The sequence below is a fragment of the Prionailurus bengalensis genome, chromosome B2 (assembly GCF_016509475.1).
Source record: "Prionailurus bengalensis isolate Pbe53 chromosome B2, Fcat_Pben_1.1_paternal_pri, whole genome shotgun sequence".
NCBI classification, from domain to species: Eukaryota; Metazoa; Chordata; class Mammalia; order Carnivora; family Felidae; genus Prionailurus; species Prionailurus bengalensis.
This window is the reverse complement of record NC_057349.1, coordinates 109,228,120-109,246,904: the sequence shown is the minus strand read 5'-3', so window position 1 is coordinate 109,246,904 and position 18,785 is coordinate 109,228,120. Positions and strand designations below refer to the sequence as shown.

Genomic DNA, 18,785 nt, shown 5'->3' with positions numbered 1-18,785 from the left:
TAGAATTCCTAATAAAGTTTAATGTATATAATATAATAATGTAATAAATAATAGCAATAGTAATATGAAATATAAACCATATACCAGAGCTGAGAAATGTGCTTTGGATTTTTTGTTTGTCTTTGCTTTCATATATCTTTAACTTTTTATTTTCCTTTGGCTTCTTTCCTTTCCCTATAAATATGCCTGAATCTGTCTCATAGTTGGGATGAGAAAAGCTCTTGATCATCAGTGCACGTCTTTAGCTACCACCTAATATCTGGTCTCTTTAACAATAGCTTTTAATTATGTTGGACTGCCATTGTTGTCCTGGCTCCCTCTATTCCATCATGTTTCCAAACATCGTATTATGATCTTACCTCCACTACATCATTGATGCTACTTTGATTGCAGTTGCTCATAACTTCTTAAACCTGTAACTAATTACTGACCACTTTTCAGACTGTTATTTACCTATTATTATTACCTATTATTATTATTATTATTATTATTATTACCTGTTATTATTAACACAGTAGACCACTTCTAGAATTGTTGACCTGGCTTTCCTAAAGTCCTATATATTACTCTTATCCCTGTCTTTCTAATGATTCTTTCTCTGTCACCTCTGAGGGCTCCCCTTCTAGGTCTCTGCTGTCTTCAGTGAGTCAGAATCTGGTTCACTTTCTTTTCTCTCAGTACACTTTTCCTAGGTGATTTCCTCCAATTCTGATGATTAGATGCATAGTTAACTTTTTTTTTTCTTTTAAAAAGGTTTATTTTTGAGAAAGAGCACATGCATGTGAGCAGGGGAGGGGCAGAGAGGGAAGGAGAGAGAGAATCCCAATCAGGCTCCATGCTGACAACATGGAGCCCAACGTGGGGCTCTATTTCACAAACCTTGAGATCATGACCTGAGCTGAAATTAGGAGTCAGAAGCTTAACTGACTAAGCCACCCTGGAGCCCCTGTTAACTTCTAAATTTAGATCTTTTCAGCTCCAGATTTGTCTTTAGATGCCTGTTGAGCACCTTTTTTGAATTACTCCATGTGAAAATCAAACTCGCATTTTAAAAAAATTAGTTTTTGGCTTGTCACTTCTTTTCTCTCTCTCTCTCTCTCTCTCTCTCTCTCTCTCTCTCTCTCTCTTTTTGTTCTTGCTCAGCTTTTTAAAGCTTCCTTGCATTTCCCTGCGTGGTAAGTAGGACTGTTATATATCTAGACTCCTTCCTCATTTTTTTCATTCCATTGGTAATTAAGCCCTAAAGACTTGTTTTCCTACATATCTCTAAAATCCATGTATGTCTTTTAATCCCTGCTGCTACTGATTTTGTTTAAGCTCTGATAATTCCTTGCTTGGAATACTGAAATAATTTTCTAATTTTTTTCCCAGTCTTTCACCTTTCTAGCCTGTCCTCTGTATTGCCACTAAGACTGTCACGGTGTTTTCCTGCTTGTTCCTTGCTAGATACATTTCAGACTAACTAGACATTAGTCAAGTTTTCTGTTGTATGCTACCAATTTTTTCCCATGTATTTAGTTATAAGAGATTATTTGCATTTTTTGAACAAGGTTTCAATATTTCCCTGTGTTTGTATGCTTTCTCCTTGCCCTGGAAAGTAGTGGTCTAGGTGAAAAATTCCTTTCTTCAGACCATAGTTTATTTTTTTTTTTCCTCCTAAAACTTCTAGTTCTCCCTGGAAAGGCTTTCTTTCTCTTATATTCTCATGTTATGTACTTCTGTACTTACATTGGAATTCTTCTTGAGAGTAAGAAACAGCCCTCTGGCACATGGTAGACATTCTGTATTTAACATTAAAACATTCAGCATCACTCATTGAGCCACTACTGTATCACTGGCTTGTTCTAGGTGTTTGAAATATAGAAGAGATTAAGACCTATACCTTTCTTTGAAGGAGCATACTCTAATAGGAAAGACAAACTGTTAAAATACTGAATGAGGAGCAGAAAGGTTTAAGAAGGTGTATGTAAGGGGGGTGCCTGACTGATTCAATAAGTAGAGTTCAGGGTTGTAAATTTGAGCCCCATGTTGGGTAGACAGATTACTTAAAAAAAAAATTTTTTTTCTTTAAAAGAAGGTGTAGGGGTGCCTGGGTGGCGCAGTTGGTTAAGCGTCGACTTCAGCCAGGTCACGATCTCGCGGTCCGTGAGTTCGAGCCCCGCGTCAGGCTCTGGGCTGATGGCTCAGAGCCTGGAGCCTGTTTCCGATTCTGTGTCTCCCTCTCTCTCTGCCCCTCCCCCGTTCATGCTCTGTCTCTCTCTGTCCCAAAAATGAATAAACGTTGAAAAAAAAATTAAAAAAAAAAAAAGAAGAAGGTGTAAAGTATTCCAGGCAGAGAAGTTGTTTTAAGAAAGATACTTAATATGAAAGTAAGAGATAGTATAATAATGCCTAATATAATTATGAAATATTCAGGTGAATATACCTGACTCCTTAGTTAAGCTAACTCACTGAATTTATTAGGATATGTTGGTTGCAATGTTTAGATACTCAGATTTCTTATAGAGAATATGTGTATTGGCAGCTGTGCAGGTACAGACAAGTAGGTCGGCCCCAGAGAGAACAGAATTTTAGTAGACTTAGACTTCCAGATGGACTCCAGCATTAATATGACTCTAGTATTTGCCTTGTACTAATTTGCAAAGATATTTTTAGTATTTCTATTTACAATTAAAAGTGAAGAAATATGATTGGTTCAGGCCATGTTTTCCTCATTAGATGACATCATTCACTATTGGCCATCCCATGAATTGCTTGTCCTTACTCAGACCTATAATTTATGACCCAGCCAATTGCAGGAAGGGGTGATGTTCCAAATGATGGCAGTTTGTTAGAAACCATATATAAAAAAATTAGTTTGGATATTCAGGAATCCAGTGAGTGGGAAGTAAAGAGCAAAGTGGAAATAGAGGAGCTACTGCATCTGTCAAATAGAATTATATATAAAACTGTAATGGGAACAGCAGGTCCCTCAGCTGTGTTGATAAACAATAACTGGTTCGGGTAAAAAGCCTGTATATATTTGTCTTATCAACTGTGCTAAGTGAATATAATCTAATGACACATTTAATTCAGACATAATTCACAACCAAACAATCATTAACTCTCTTTTTGTTGTGGTAATATAACTTTGTTAGACTACACTACCCCCCCTTGAGTTTTAGTTTGTGATGTATTAACATGTCATAAAATTATGATTTGTTATCTTTTTAATGTACAGACTGCTCCAAATTGCTCTGAAACCGCTTTAATTCACATAGCTGATATATTGGCAAGAATAGCGTCTATAGAAGAAGGACTTACCTTACTTCTTTATGGAGAAAATATGAACTCTTCTGGAGAAAAAAGGTACATGTCTATGCTTTAAATTTGTGGAATTTTTAGCATATTGTCTCAATCTAATTCAAAGTTTCCAAAAGGTTATGCAATGTGTAATAATGAAAATCAGGGTAACTATTCTAGATAGTTAGATTCTGACGAGCCACTAACAACATAGTAGATGATCTCCAGATTCTAGTAGTAACCAGGATTGTGGACTATACAAGCAGAGTAGGCCTGATGTCAATAACTTCAAAATAAGAATAGGAGGATTCATTCCATATGGGATGTTTTTGCTCCTTGTACTCTTTCAGACTTCTAAGACCACCCATGATTGATTCCAGTCAAACCACACAAAAGTGCACAATGGAAAAAGCTACCCTTGCTCAGTTCCATCTCTGGCTTAACCAATGGTATTTTGCTATGCTTTTAGACCTTCTCTGAACTTATAATGATGTATAAAACGTACATTCATAACTAGAATTTTTTTTTCTCTTCATAAAAATGTCATATACGTTATTCAGTTTTCCTATGTATAACCATGAGCATCTTCCTAGATGATGAATGAAACACTGTTTTTGATAGCTCCATGGTACTTTTTTAAAAAGTAAGTTTATTTATTTGAGAGAGAGTGAGGGAGGGGCAGAGAGAGGAGGAGAGAGAGCTCTCCCATGCCAGCTCTTTATGGCCAGCACAGAGGCTGACATGGGCTCAATCTCATGAACTGTGAGATCATGACCTGAGCTGAAATAAAGAGCTGGATGCCCAACTGACTGAGCCATCCAGGTGCCCCTGGGTGAACTTCTTTTTAAGTTGACTTTCAGGCATTTCTTCTGTTTTCAGTCTCACTTCTGTCTCCAACTCCAGAGATGCTTGGTTCCAACAATTTGAGTTTTTTGAGAGGTTTGATGAAATAAATTGTGTTCTGTTTTCTGTATTGTGGCTGATCATTCAGCTTTTCCAGGTCCTGAATTACTTCTTGTTTTTTTTCACATTCTAGAGTATAAAAAATTGTTACTATCACATCCTTTCTTTTCTTCTTGACAGCTATAAAAGCCTTCTGAAATTTCTGTTTATTTTGCATTTTAGTATTTTAAATGGGTGCAGATGTGAGTGTATGTGTTCAATCTGCCATACTCAACTGGAAGTATTTTTCTATATAGATAACAATTCTTTTGTAAAATGAGAAAGACTAACCTTTTGTCACGAGTTCTAAAGTTTCTTTTTATTGTCCATCACTTCCCTATTTCAGTTTTTTTGTTTTGATTTTTGTCTTTTTTTGCTATATAGACATTTAATTATATAATTAGTTTTTTCCCAGTCATTAGGATTTCTACATTTTTTTTAAAGTTTTCCTTAATTGAAGTTAAACAGGTAAGACATAAAATGTCCATTTCTTCTGACTCCCCATTGTTCAGTGGTTGTTTCTGATATTATTATTTATATTGGCCAAAGACTGGAATCGTCTCAAATGTCCAGTAACAAGAGACTGGTTGATTAAATTATGTTTGCACAAAGGAACACTTAGCTCTGCAGTAGGAACATGGAATTTTTTATGTATTGCTGTGGAGTTGTCTTCAGAATATGTTAAGTGAACAGACAAAACAAAAGAATGTTTATAGAATGCTACCTTTTATATGAATAGAATATGAATAAACAAAAACATATTTGTTGATATTTTTCAAAAGGAGCGATGAAAGGGTAAACTGAAAAGTAATAGTTTTCGAGGAAGGGAGAAAAGCATGTGGATGGGGAGGTAGAAAGGTAAGACATGTACCTTGATTGGACCTAGATTTGACTTTGGAATCATGTATCTGATTTATCTGCTAAATGTAAAAGTTAAAAAGAAGAGTTCAAATTTTGAAGAAATTAAAACAAATGGAAATAAGTGCATTTAACTACCAATCAAGTTAGTTACCTACCCATGCAAAAAATTACTTCAAAGTGACCTGATTTGAACATTTCTAGTGGGATATATAGGGTTAAAAAAAATCACAAAAATAATCTTAATCTGCCTTTAATATATTCTGAAACTATTATGCCCATATTCTAAATAAAGCAAATAAGTAATTAGCATCATAAGAAACTAGAATTTCAACAAAAATATATTAAATTTATATTTATAAAATAACATATATTAATTTAATGTATATTAAATTAAAATTAAATTTATATTTAAATTTATATATAAAATTATCTATAAAATTAAATTTATATTTAAATTTATATATAAAATTATATATAAAATTTATGTAAATATAAAATATATTAATTGAAATTTACATTCATAATGGAAATAAATATTTCTCTTAAATTATTCTTTAAAAAAATTTTTTTTGATATTTACTTAATTTTGAGAGAAAGAGGGAGACAGTGTGTGAGCAGGGGAGGGGCAGAGAGAGAGGGAGACAGAGTCAGAAGCAGGCTCCAGCCTCTGAGCTGTCAGCCCAGAGCTCAACGTGGGGCTTGAACCCATGACCTGTGAGATCATGACCTGAGCCGAAGTTGGATGCTCAACTGACTGAGCCACCCAGTCACCTCATAAATTATACTTTTCTTAGCACTGACAGGCTAGAAGTAATGATAACCCCTTAGCAGACTGTGGTCTCTAAATATCTAACCCTCCCCCGCCCCCCCCAAAAAGGAGGAAGGGATCCTTGAAGGTAGTTGTTTCTGGGTTGGGTTGGGAAATGTGCAAGGTGATCCTGGGATATCTTACCATTCTAGAAAGTAAGGAAATTATCTAAGACTAAAGATGTTGTGTCAAAAGTACCCCAAGCTACCAGAAGGGGCCTCCTACTGATTGAAGATGGATAATTTAAGAATTAAAAAAATAGTTACTTCAATGGTTAACATACATAAAGCATACAAACATAGTTTTAAAAAACATACTAAAATTAAAGAAAACCTCGTCAATTACCCATTGAAGTTGTGAGGACACCAACCCATTTTGTAAATTGATTAAAAAAATTCAAACATGTTTTTTTATTCTTTCTTGTACCAATTGTATTTTAATATAACTATTAAGTTACTGAAGATAAAATTCTTCATAGAAAGCTTTTAGTTAATAAATGCAAGATAATTAGAAATCACCATTTGGTAATTCCTAATGAAATAGTTCATTTAGGAAATTATCCTGAATTGATGCTAAAACCATTAGGTGAATGGCTTGATGAGAGGAGGACTTCCTACTGGAGAGCTCAGGCTCCTACCATCTGACCGGTTGATTTTTAGCACCACCAAAATTAGGACAATATGTGTCTCATGATGCAGTCGGAGGTACACAGTAGCAACCACCTATAAAGTTATTTTTTCCGAGAAAAAAAGAAATTGAACCTTAAGCCTCTAGATACAGTTATCAACTTATGGAAATTATGGGGAAGTAGAGGAACACATTAAATGACACCATGATGAAGCAGTTATCCAAATAATAGTATGGATAGGAAAAATAACTTCATTTCTCCAAATCATTGGCATAGGTAAAAAAAAAAGAGAGAGAAAGAGGGAGCCTAAATAATACAATAACCTCATGCACTGCATGAAACTTGTTTGAATTTTGATTTATACAAATCTGTTATAAGGACAACCTTACGACAATTAGGAAAATCTTGATATGGGTGGACTATCAGATAGATTAAAGAATCATAGTTTGGTGGGGTATTGGCACATAACATAGAAACCTTTATCAGTTAAAGATGTACACTAAGTAAAATGATGTCTGGGATGTAGCATATAATATTTCAGTAGAGGTGGGCAGAGGGGGAGGTCAGGATATATAAAACAAGACTGGCAAAATGTTGGTAACTGTTGAAGATGTATGGAGGGGTACATGGAAGGCCCTATCCTAAAGCTAGAAAGACTAAACGTGTGCTGCTGTGGAGCCAGATATCCTGGGTTTGAGGCCTGGCTCCACCTCTGACAAGCCTTGTGGTATTGTTCAAGTTATTTAATTCCTGTAAGCCTTAACTTTATTTGCTTATCTGTTTAAAAAATGAAGAGTATAGTTTATAGGGTTATTGTGAGGATTAAATGGCTTAATACATTTGAAATATTTAGAACAGTACTTGGCATATTAAACATTTACTATGTTTTCCTTATCTGTTATTACTATTAATGTGTCTGAGATTCTGAAATACAGGGGCTACATCCGATTAATGGCAGGGGAACTCAGGATTTTATTTTCACTATAATCAAGTGAAGTTCTATATGGCCCGGGACCCATGGTGTCTATAACCTGTTAAGTGTATAGTTTTGCTTTTTCCTATCTGTATGTTCTTTCCTTCTAGTCTCCTGAAACTGCTAATTATTAGACACCTATCTGTACATAGGTGGGAACAGGAATATTGACATGTCCAAGAAAAGCTAGAGGACTAAATGGGAAGCCAAGCAAATGCAAAGTTTATGATACAATTCGACTTTTTTGGTAGTACTTGATGAGGTGATGATTTATAACCTTGTAATAACTTTAGTATCATGTTTTAGTTCTACAGGTGCTCATATAATTGCCCAGTTTTCGAAAAAACTTCTTGATGAAGACATTTCTATTTTTTCTGGTTCGGAAATGTTGCCTGTGGTTAAAGGAGCTTTTATTTCTGTGTGTCGTCAAATATATGGTACATGTGAAGGCTTACAGGTGTTAATTCCTTATAGTTTGCATGAGTCTATAGCAAAAGCATGGAAGAAGGTAAGAATTTTTAAGCTTTTCCTCCCCCCTGAAAATCTTTACTTCAAATATAGTCACTATAGTATTATCATAATGCAGGTAAAATCTTTTACTGGCACAAATATGCCTTCTTTAGTATCACAGTACTTTAGGGAACAGAATGCTTTTTAATTTGGTACAGGATACCTGTACCTCATCTCCCACTAAGACAAAGTTCTAGGACCTAACTACATTTCAAAGTCTTTTCTTGCAGGAGAGCCTTTAGATAAATTATCTTTGCATAAACTGACATCCTTTAGAAGTTGTTTCTGAGCAATTTTTATAGACAGCTGGGGTTTTGTTATGGAGATACATACATAACATTATGGAGATAATGTTGCAAGAGTCAAATGTTGTATGTATCAGTGGACTAACAAGCCTTTTTTCCTCACATTTATATGCTTCATTTATAAAATATTTTACATAACATTTAATTAAAAGCCAAATAGCTTAAAATTTGAAGGTGATTTAATTTTAGTTACATTAAGGATCAACTATAAAAACGTATCATGAGATCTTACAAGTAATCAATAAATAATGTAAATTAATCTGTTATATTTTAGACAAGTTTGCAATCAGAAAGAACTCCTACTCCAGTAAAGTGCTTGGAATCTGTTTCTTCAGTAAGCCAGGAATCCCAAAACCTGTAAGCACAATTGAATAAACTTATCTGTTTTTCTACATTTGCTGAAATAATTAAAAAATGAGAATATAATTAAACATGGTAGCAAAAATATACCTGAAACTAATATTACACTATGTGTTAATTAACTGGAATGTAATAAAAACTAGAAAAAAAAAGGACTTTATAGGAAGGTGACCATATACATATAGGATTGAGGAAAATTATACCTACGGGGAACTTTTGGAGATACTTGTACCTTACATCTAGCAATATTTATTATACTTGCTTCATCCTGTCTTTACCATTTTGGGTTAAGAAACTGGATCTGTTATGATGTTTCCAGAAAATATAGAGAATTATCAAATACTAAATTTTGGAAAGCTAACTAGGGAGTTCCATAGGAATAAGGTGATTTCAAATGCCAGCAAAGTCTATTTATATTTAAATTATGATTTTTCAGAATGTGTGGGAATGCATTTTAATTACGTTTTGGCCTAAGGAAATTATTTAATTCAATATTTATACTAATTTTTAATTTAGATATCTCCATGTATCTTCACAAATACCAATAGGACATGGAGTCAAATTAGTGATGGGAAAAAAATTTTTTTAATTAGTATCTGATGACTAATATACCTGCATTCTCTTCTTAGTTGTTGGCATGCTCTAAACAGATAATAGAACTTTAAGGGATATTCTTAAGAAAAAATTAAAAATCAACATTTTTTTTGGATAGGCATAGTTTTAACTAAAGAAGTCTAACAAAAAGCCTTTTTTAATTTCCTTAACAATGTAATTGTTCAACAAATAGCTAATTTCCTAAATATTAGCTATAATTTTTTTCTGATTGTTGTCATAAGCTTAATTGCCATTTTTTTGTGTGTGGAGAGAAAAACATTTCTGCAGTTTTGAGGTAGTTTTTAGATGTTTTCTTTGAGGTCTCCTCTGATTTCTCATCTTCCTTTGATTCATTCAGCCATGTGCTAGACCAAGGGCTTGGACTTCTGAGGATACCTATATCTTAAGAACTTATTGTGTAGGGTAGAATACAAATAAATACAATGTGGCAATATGGTATACTAAATTTATATGATGGGGTCATGAAGGGTTTATTGGGAGGCAACTTGTGAGGGAAATCCTTTTGGAAGAAGTTGTTAAAGTAAGTTAAAGAGAATAGATACTAACCTGACTAAAAAGGGGCAAAATGTTATTTCAGATGGAAGAAATAGTATGGTCAAATAGGCTAAGAAGAGGGAACGTGATTAATAGTCAATACATTTTACTCTCAGTAATATTTTTAGATTCTGAAGTTAGAGTGTGAAAGAGCTAATAAATTATATGCCACGCTTCTTTCCTGAGCTGTCAACCAAGTAATAGAGATAAAGAAGTCAAACAGATCAAAACATTGAATATATACAGGCTTCCTAAGAGCTCAAGAATTTGATTTACCCTTCTGTCACAATGGTTAGTGGACAGTCATAGGCTTCCCTCTGAGGCAGAGCTTAACAAAGAACAGACTGAACTACACAGTAGAACAGAGCAGAATGTGTGCTTCCTACAGGAAGCTACCTAGCTGGATCACACAGTAGACTGGGAGAGAGGCATTACTTAGCCAGGTGTGCTTAGGACATTCTCCAGATCTCCTGAGTCCCTTCTTCCATGGAGACTAAGTGATTAGGTGGTAAGAGGCAAGCAATGTTAAAATGGGGAATGTGTGCTCAATGTAGAAACTTGATTCTGGAGGAAAAGGAGGTTCCTACAGTATATGATTCTAATGTCTTAGAAATAAGATTTAATAGACTTTTTGATAATAGAGAGTCAGAACTGTTGATTTTATTTTTGTCAGCAAAATTAAATTACCTCATAGAATTGAATGTATTTTGTTCTTTTGTGTTAATTGAAAAGTTGGAGATAGACATTATTTGTTCCTTCGTAGTTTGCTAAAATTGGAGTGTAAAACCATGTGGACCAGTGAATTAGACTGTTCTAGTGTCAGTACATAGATTCCTGATAATGTTTCTTTTATTTTATTTAATTCCAGTATAATTAATATACAGTGAGTGTTAAGTTAGTTTCACGTGTACAATATAGTGATCCCACAATTCCGTATTATTACTCAGTGCTCATCATAAGCACACTCTTAAACTCGTCACCTATTTAGCCTGTCCCCACATGTTCCTACCCTCTGGTAACCATCTGTTTGTTCTCTGTAGTTAAGAGTCTTTTTTGGTTTGTCTCTTTTTTGTCTTTGTTCATTTGTTTTGTTTCTTAAATTCCACATATGGGTGAAATTGTGTGGTATTTGTTTTTTCCAGCTGACATATTTCACTTAACATCATACTTTGTAGATCCATCCATGTGGTTTCCAGTGGCAAGATTTCGTTGTCTTTTATGGCTGAGTACTATTCCATTGTGTGTGTGTGTGTGTGTGTGTGTGTGTGTGTGTATCACTTTATCTGTTCATCTGTTGATGGACATTTTGCTTCCATGTTTGGCTATTGTAAATAATGCTGCAGTTAACATAGGGGTGCATATCTTTTCATATTAGTGTTTCTGTGTTCTTTGTTAAATACCCAGTAGTGGAATCTTTCATTTTAGCCATTCTCACAGGTGTGAAGTGATATTTCATTGTGGTTTTGATTTGCATTTCCCTGATGAGTGATGTTGAATGTCTTTTCATGTGTTGGTTGGCCATCTGTATGTCTTTGATGAAATGTCTGTTCATGTTTTCTGTTCATTTTTTAACTGGAATATTTGTTTTTTTGGTGCTGTATACATTCTTTATATATTTTGGATACTAAACCTTTATCAGAAATATCCTTTGCAAATATCTCCTCCCATTCTTTATACCTTTCTTGAATCAGTGAATAAATAACACTTCTACTCTTAGACACTAGTTTCTAAATAATGACACCAACAGTAAGATTGATATGATAAAGGTAAAATTAACAGTAAGTTGGTAAAATTCTTATTTTTGAACCTCTGACAGACTAATGTTAGGTATTTTGAGCTTATACTTTCTGACAAGCATATTTTGGAGATTCCCCTCCATTTTTCTATTTATAGATGCATACAATACTGCAGAGAAGATTAGAAACATTTATATAGTCATCATAGGGGATTGATGTCTTTTAAATTTAGGCTTTGGATTGTAATCCCAACTGAAATTTCTACCATGCTATTTTGGTTGATAGTAGGGAGTGCAGTGATTGCAAACTATGTGGGATCATTGTTAGTGTGACCATAGAGAAGAATATAATTAGAGGGAAAACAAGGTGCCCAATCTGCCCCAACCAATCATCAAGAGTTAGAAAACTTGAGGGTGAAGTAAGGGGGGTGTCTTTGATCTGTAAAACTCTGCCCATGATCCAAAGAAATAAACACCTGAAACTCAATATCCGTGAAAGTGTCTAACCCTCTATAATATCTAACCATTCAAAGAAACAAGTTCTCATAAGCTAACAAAACTGTATTTTTTGCCATTGCTCTTATCTCAATACCAACAAACACATTCAGTGGCTTGATTTTCCATTTCAAACCATATCTTCTCTATAAGTGAAAGAAAATTAAATGTTAAGATCTTGGCAGAAAAGATAAAATTATGCCAGTTTTCTGTAATTTTTCAAAATTATGGGATGCACTCTCTAAGTTTTTCGCCTCTGTTAATTTTTTTGGAGGGGTGGGAGTCAAGGTAGACTTTAAAATGCAATTTCTTTTGGGGCACCTGGGTGGCTGAGTTGGTTAGGCATCTGACTTTGGCTCGGGTCATTATCTTCCAGTTCACTAGTTCGAGCCCCATGTTGGGCTCTATGCTGACAGCTCAGAGCCTGGATCCTGCTTCAGGTTCTGTGTCTCCCTCTCTCTATGCACCTCCCTCACATTCACTCTCTTTCAAAAATAAACAAACATTAAAAAAATTTACAATTTCTTTAATGGCTAATGGTTATCCAGGTTTTTTTGTGCTTGAGAGACTTTTGATATTTTCCTAAAAAATGACTTTTTCTTATCTAAACATATACATTTTTTAACTCGTTTGAAATATTCTTGTCTGATTAAAAAATTCTTTAGCTGTAATTATTTATTTTTTGAGTCTTAGTATTTTTATGGCTGTTTTCCTCCCTTGACTACTTTATTGTATTAGTTTATGCAAAGACCAGGTTTGGGTTTTACTAATGCTGTTTGCATCTTCTCTCCTTTCCTCACTTCTGTAGTACAGGAAAGTAAATGAAAAGGGGAATGAGAATGGATGTTGAAAGAAGCAATGCACCTCAGCCATGCTAATTTTAATACATTTTGATATGTAGTACTTTCATATTAAGCTCTTTTAAATATTTTAAAAACTTTCTATTTTGATTTTACTATTTAACCCATGAAATGTTTTCAATACAGTTGTTTCCAAACAGTTATTTTTACTAATATATTTTTTTAACTGTTGACTTCTAATTAATTTATATTTTCAGAGGACCTGGATTGCATGATATGTATCCTTTTATGTTGGGTGAGATTTTGTGATACAGTACAGGGTCATTTAAAACCCAAATCTGCCTTTGCTTAAAAAACCTTACTTTGTTTTCTTATTTGAAGCACCTAATTTTTCTTTTCAGTCAGTTATTAAATTTATAGACATTTACTGTTTTTTGCTGTTTGTTGAAACTTGTAGCTCATTCTTTCTCATAGGCTCACATTTTCCCCCATAGTAAGTTTCCAAATAGTTTTCCTTTAATTGTTTTTTAAGGGTTTGAGAGAAGTAAACTAGTCTTCTCTTTATGTCTGAAATTGACCATTTCCCCTCCAATCCATGCAACCCACTCCTATCTAAACTGCCCCTCTTAAAGGGTAGTTTATAATTTATCTGGGTATAAAATTTTTGATACACAATTATTTCTCATCAGTATTTGAAGCTATTACTCCATTTTCTTTTGGAATAAGTAGTAACTGAAAAAATCTGTTAGTATAATCACATTTCTCTTATAGGTCATATCCTTTCTCCTATCTTTTAATTTGATTGTGGTTTTTGTTTGTTTTTTGCTTTTGTGTGTGTGTGTGTATTTTGGATGTTTGTCATTTGTGTGATTTGAGTTTATCCTGCTTGGTACTTTGAATGTTCTTTCAATCTATGGACTGGACTGGTGTCTTTCCTCAAATCTAGAAAATTCTTAGTATCTTTTCGTATATCCCTTTGTTTCTCTTTTACCGCTTTTATTAGATGTGTTTTGAGGCCTTTCAGTCTTTATTCTGTTTGTCATCAGTTTTCTTAAACATTTCCTACCTATCTACTATCCAATTCAATAATTCTTTGACTGTGACTGATAAGTGGCTATGCTTCTTATTTCCAAAATTTCCAATGGTTCTTTTTTAAAAAATGTACTTGTTTTTATTTCCCTTTTGCTTTTTGCTTCAGTTTTAATAGAAACATTTTAAAAACTTCCCTTGAGTATCATAAATTTATTTTAGTCATTTCTGAAAGTTATTTCAGCTGGAATGGATTAATTTGATAAGTGTCAATTCTGCTAGCTCTTAGCTTTAGGTATCTTTTTTAAATTCTCAAGTTAGTTAACATACAGTGTACTCTAGGCTTCAGGAGAGTAGAGTCCAGTTATTCATCTCTTACATATAACACCCATCCCAAAAAGTGCCCTCTTTAATGTCCATCACCCATTTAACCCATTCATCCCCAAATCCCCACCCCCATCAACCCTCAGTTTTTTTCTCTGTATTTAAGAATCTCTTATGTTTTACCTCTCTCTGTTTTTATCTTATTTTTACTTCCCTTCCCCTATGTTCCTGTGTTAAGTTTCTCAACTTGCACATATGAGTGAAATCATATATCTTTCTCTGATTGACTTATTTTGCTTAGCACAATACTCTCAACTGATGAATGGTTAAAGATGTGTGTGTGTGTGTGTGTATACACACATACAGCATGTTATGTATGTATACATACATACATACATACATACATACATACATACAGTGGAATACTACTTAGCAATGAAAAACAATGATCTCTTGCCATTTGCAACAATGTGGATGGAACTGGAGGGTATTGTGATAAGCTTTAGATCTCTCTTAAAGTTTGATTGGGAGTTCATTTTTCAGTCTTTTCGTTTGTTTCCTTCCCTATTTTCTTTCTCCTCCTTCCTTATTGTTTCTTCCCACTTATATTTCTATGTTCATTTCTCCCTGCCAAGCAGTTTTATGGTTTTTCTCTTTTACTGTCATATTTTAAATACATTTTGTATTGGTATCTTGAGGCTCCTGTCACTGATGATGTGGATAGTATAGCTACAACTGAAGAACTAGAATATAAATTGATCATATGCTCATTTCTAGAAATGAGGCTTTATCTGTGTCTTCCTGTTGTCCTAGGCTTCTGGGACAAAAGCTTCTGTCAAAAGCCCTACTTTTAGACCTTGTTATACATACATAAATATTTTGTTACATATAATATTTTTAAGTATGTAAATTATACTTGAGTTAAATATATATTATTTCTATTAGTCTCACCCAGTCGTAGGTCTGTCTTAAGCAGTGAGCCTAGCACTGGTCTTGTATCTGATGTGTGACTCCTCTAGTCCTTTGTATCTTACTGCTAAATTTAGTTTCCATTGCCTGCATTTACCTTAAAAGTAGAGCCTCACTTCTGTGTGTTTCTGTCCATGATGGAATTTGTTATTTAAACATGGCTGAATCTTTGGCCACTACTCTGTGATTGGTGCAGAGGGATGTGTGTCAAAACACGGACTTATTCTCTTTTTGATTGGAAAAGTCCTGGATTTCAAGTTATTTTACAATCATTTTCAAAACAGACTTCTGAAACTTCCTTGGTGGGTAAATGGCACACTTCTACAGATTCACTGTTTTACTATACATGTCAATAATTAATTTTTGGTCTATTTTTATATACAAAGTTTCTTTCTAGACAACTAGGAATATCCAGTAGGGAGTACATTTTCTCTTTCTGGTACTTCAAATGAAGTGCTCATTTCCCCTCCTATGTTTCCATATTTCTAGCTCTGGCTCCCCTGTTTAACTGTGTCTTCTGAATGTTTCAAACTTTTTCTGGGGAGAATGTTACTGGCCCTCCTTTTAAAAGTGTTTTGAGAAAAAAACAATGTTATTCTCCAAAAGTAAAATGAAAAACCTATTAAAATAAATATACTATGCCTGATACGCTTTGGAAAGTTAGAGGACAGATACTCTGTAATGAAAAGAAAATATAGGGGAGGCAGGGTGACTTAGTTGGTCAAGTGTCTGACTCTTGGTTTCGGCTCAGGTCATGATCTCGTGGTTTCATGGCTTCAAGCCCCGCATTAGGTTCTGTGATGACAGGACAGAGCCTGCTTGGAATTCTCTCCCTTTCTCTCTGCCCTTCCTCTATTTGCACTGTCTCTAAGTAAATACATACTTACACATACATAGATACATACATATGTACATACTGGAAAAAAAAAATAAAAAGTATGAAAATAGTGGAGAGTTGGGGCCTGGGGACTCCCAGCCCAGCAGAATTACAAGAAGAGAAGAGAAAGAATTTAAAGCACAGATGAGAGAATCTAGGTGTAAAAAAATGCTGACACATGCAGTTAATATTTAATTAAAGTGAAAGAAAAGTATTGGGCAGAAAATACAATAAAAATCATTATTATCAAGGAAAGCATACTTTTTTTAATCTGTTTTTTAAAAAATATTGAATACTTAGTCCTCAATATGTACTCTTTAAGTTTATCAACAACGTTAAGCTGAAATATTTTCTTTTAGTTTTGAGTATAATAAAGAAATGCATACCTTTATTTTGCTTGTTTCAGTATGGCTTGGGAAGAGAATTTGTTAGATGATTTACTAAATTTTGCTGCCACTCCCAAAGGACTACTATTTCTTCAAAGAACAGGTGCCATCAACGAATGTCTGACATTTATGTTCAACCGATACGCAAAAAAATTACAGGTATGAATTACCATCTGCTAGAGGCAAAAAGAATTTTTCTTGCTGTAAAAGCTATTAAGAACATCATTCTGTCTTCTCTGAGTGAAGAGGTTATTAAACCTCAATTAAAAAACCATATAGCATTGTAATATTTAACTTGATATTATTTCAGGAAAGCATTAGAATTGATGTTGGTATCTATGGATATGTTTACAGGATGGGAAACAACCAGATGGAATTGAAAAATATAGTTAACCATCCAGATGTGTTATAAATATAACAAACATCTGGTTGTACTAAAGCTGGGTGGAATTTCAGGAGGAGGAAATTCACTATTGGGTCTAAATGTACACGTTAGTAGGAATTTGGTCCTCACATTAAAAAGAAAAATATTTGTAGATTAATTTTTAGATACTGTTAAATAAAATGTACAGTATAATTTAGCCCTTTCTCTTAAGTCCATTAAGGTGTATTCAGCTTTTTGCTGTGATGGTGTAAACATTCCTGAACTTTTGGGCTTTTTAGGATTATATGTATGCTTTTAAAAGTGTCTTCTTTGTCTCTCACAGCTGTTGTATATTGATGTTACTAGGTTACCAGGTTGTAAATACGATTTTATTTGTTCTTCAGTTCTAATTCCCTGCTTTTGTTTAAGTCTATAAAAACAAAAAACTTAAAGAGTTTTTGCCTGTGAAGGTAAGTAGTTTTTGAGAGACGGTCCTGACCATTCCTCACAAATAAAACCTATGAGCATTAGTTCATCAGTTTGACATAAGGTTTATATGAGCAGATGTGTTTTTTAATTATTATTTAAATGGGCCTCAAGTATAGAGAACTTATTTACATGCCTCAGTTTATGGCATACTGCTGTCATTTGTCCATGCAAGATGTTGTCTTAATTAATTTTATTTCCTGTCATTTCTGGTTCACAGTTCCATTTCACCCTGTGTGTATTCCTCTACCCCAGACTTCCATGCTAATGTTTTTAATATGTGTAATATCCTGGGATATGTATATATCTTGTAGAATGTTGTCTTAGTCCATTTGGGCTGTTAAAATACCATAGACTGGGTGGTTTATAAACAGAAATTTACTGCTCAGTTCTGGAGGCTGGAAGTCCATGATCAGGATGCCAATGTGGTCAGAGAAGGGCCCTCTCTGGTCACAGATGCCTCATTGTATCCTCACATGGATACAGGCTCGGGAGCTCTCTGGGATCTTTTTTATAACAGCACTAATCCCATTCATGAGTTCTCTCCACCTTATGACCAAATCAAGGTCCCATTTACTATCTCACCTTTGGAGGTTAGGATTTTAACGTACGAAATTTGGAGGTGACACAAACATTCAGACTATAGTAAATCCTGAAGTTTCTCAGGATTTTTAAGTTTACATATATGGCCATTTTAATTTGAATTTCTCTGTTGGTGAGTTTGAATCACCTTGTGTACTAGTTAGCCATTTGTTTTGTTTTGTTTTTTTACATTTTTGAAAATATTGAAGCAATTCAAAGACACTTTTCTTATCAGATGCTTGAGACTGTGCATACACAACTATTGCTATTGTGATAATACAACTAGGAATAGATGTCTCTGTTTTAACATTTATGAATATAAAAAAAAAAACCCTAGTCTTTGTACCACACTGGTTGTTATAATAGAAGACACTGTTCCCTGAACCTCAGTAACTTACAACCTTGTAATATAATACAATAGTTTAATGGTGCTTTATGCTATTCAAGAAATTTTTTGAAAATTTAAATTCTCCATTATCTTGTAAGAAAGCCACTAGGCCATTTCCTTAATTTTGCTGAAGAGAAAGTAGAGACCCAGGCTTGTTAACTGATCTGCATATGCTCTCACATCTACTTACAGCAGTAAGACTCGAACTCAAATTTGTGTTTCATGAAAGCTGAGTCTTAGTAAAGCATCTCTAACTTCTATGAAGTTTTTCTTTGCCTCTTCCTTTTCAGTACTTAGTGTGAATCTAGGAAGCCCCTGTGGCTGCTGATATCTAAGTCAGCAGGGTCAATGGGGTTGATTGATCAGTAAGGTATTTATTTAGTTATTATGGAAGGAGAGTGGGAAAAAAAATAGCCATTCATATTTTTGTACCTCTCTGTCATCTGACTACAAAACTAATGTATGGCAGTTCAAGGAAAGTGGAAAATATGAGTAATAAAAATGGAAAAGGAAGGCAAACAAATGGAGACAT

The 18,785-nt window shown here is 34.0% G+C and overlaps 1 protein-coding gene across 2 annotated transcripts in view; it reads left to right on the top strand.

Moving 5' to 3' along the window:
• The window catches only part of TBC1D32 (TBC1 domain family member 32), a 213,040-nt gene that overhangs the window by 66,002 nt on the left and 128,253 nt on the right, over nucleotides 1-18,785 (top strand). For both annotated transcript variants that reach the window (XM_043592221.1, XM_043592222.1), the window contains exons 16-19: nucleotides 3,221-3,348; nucleotides 7,801-8,002; nucleotides 8,584-8,666; nucleotides 16,454-16,592. In XM_043592221.1, the coding sequence (XP_043448156.1) occupies nucleotides 3,221-3,348; nucleotides 7,801-8,002; nucleotides 8,584-8,666; nucleotides 16,454-16,592 (552 nt within the window). The remainder of the gene's footprint in view (nucleotides 1-3,220; nucleotides 3,349-7,800; nucleotides 8,003-8,583; nucleotides 8,667-16,453; nucleotides 16,593-18,785) is intronic.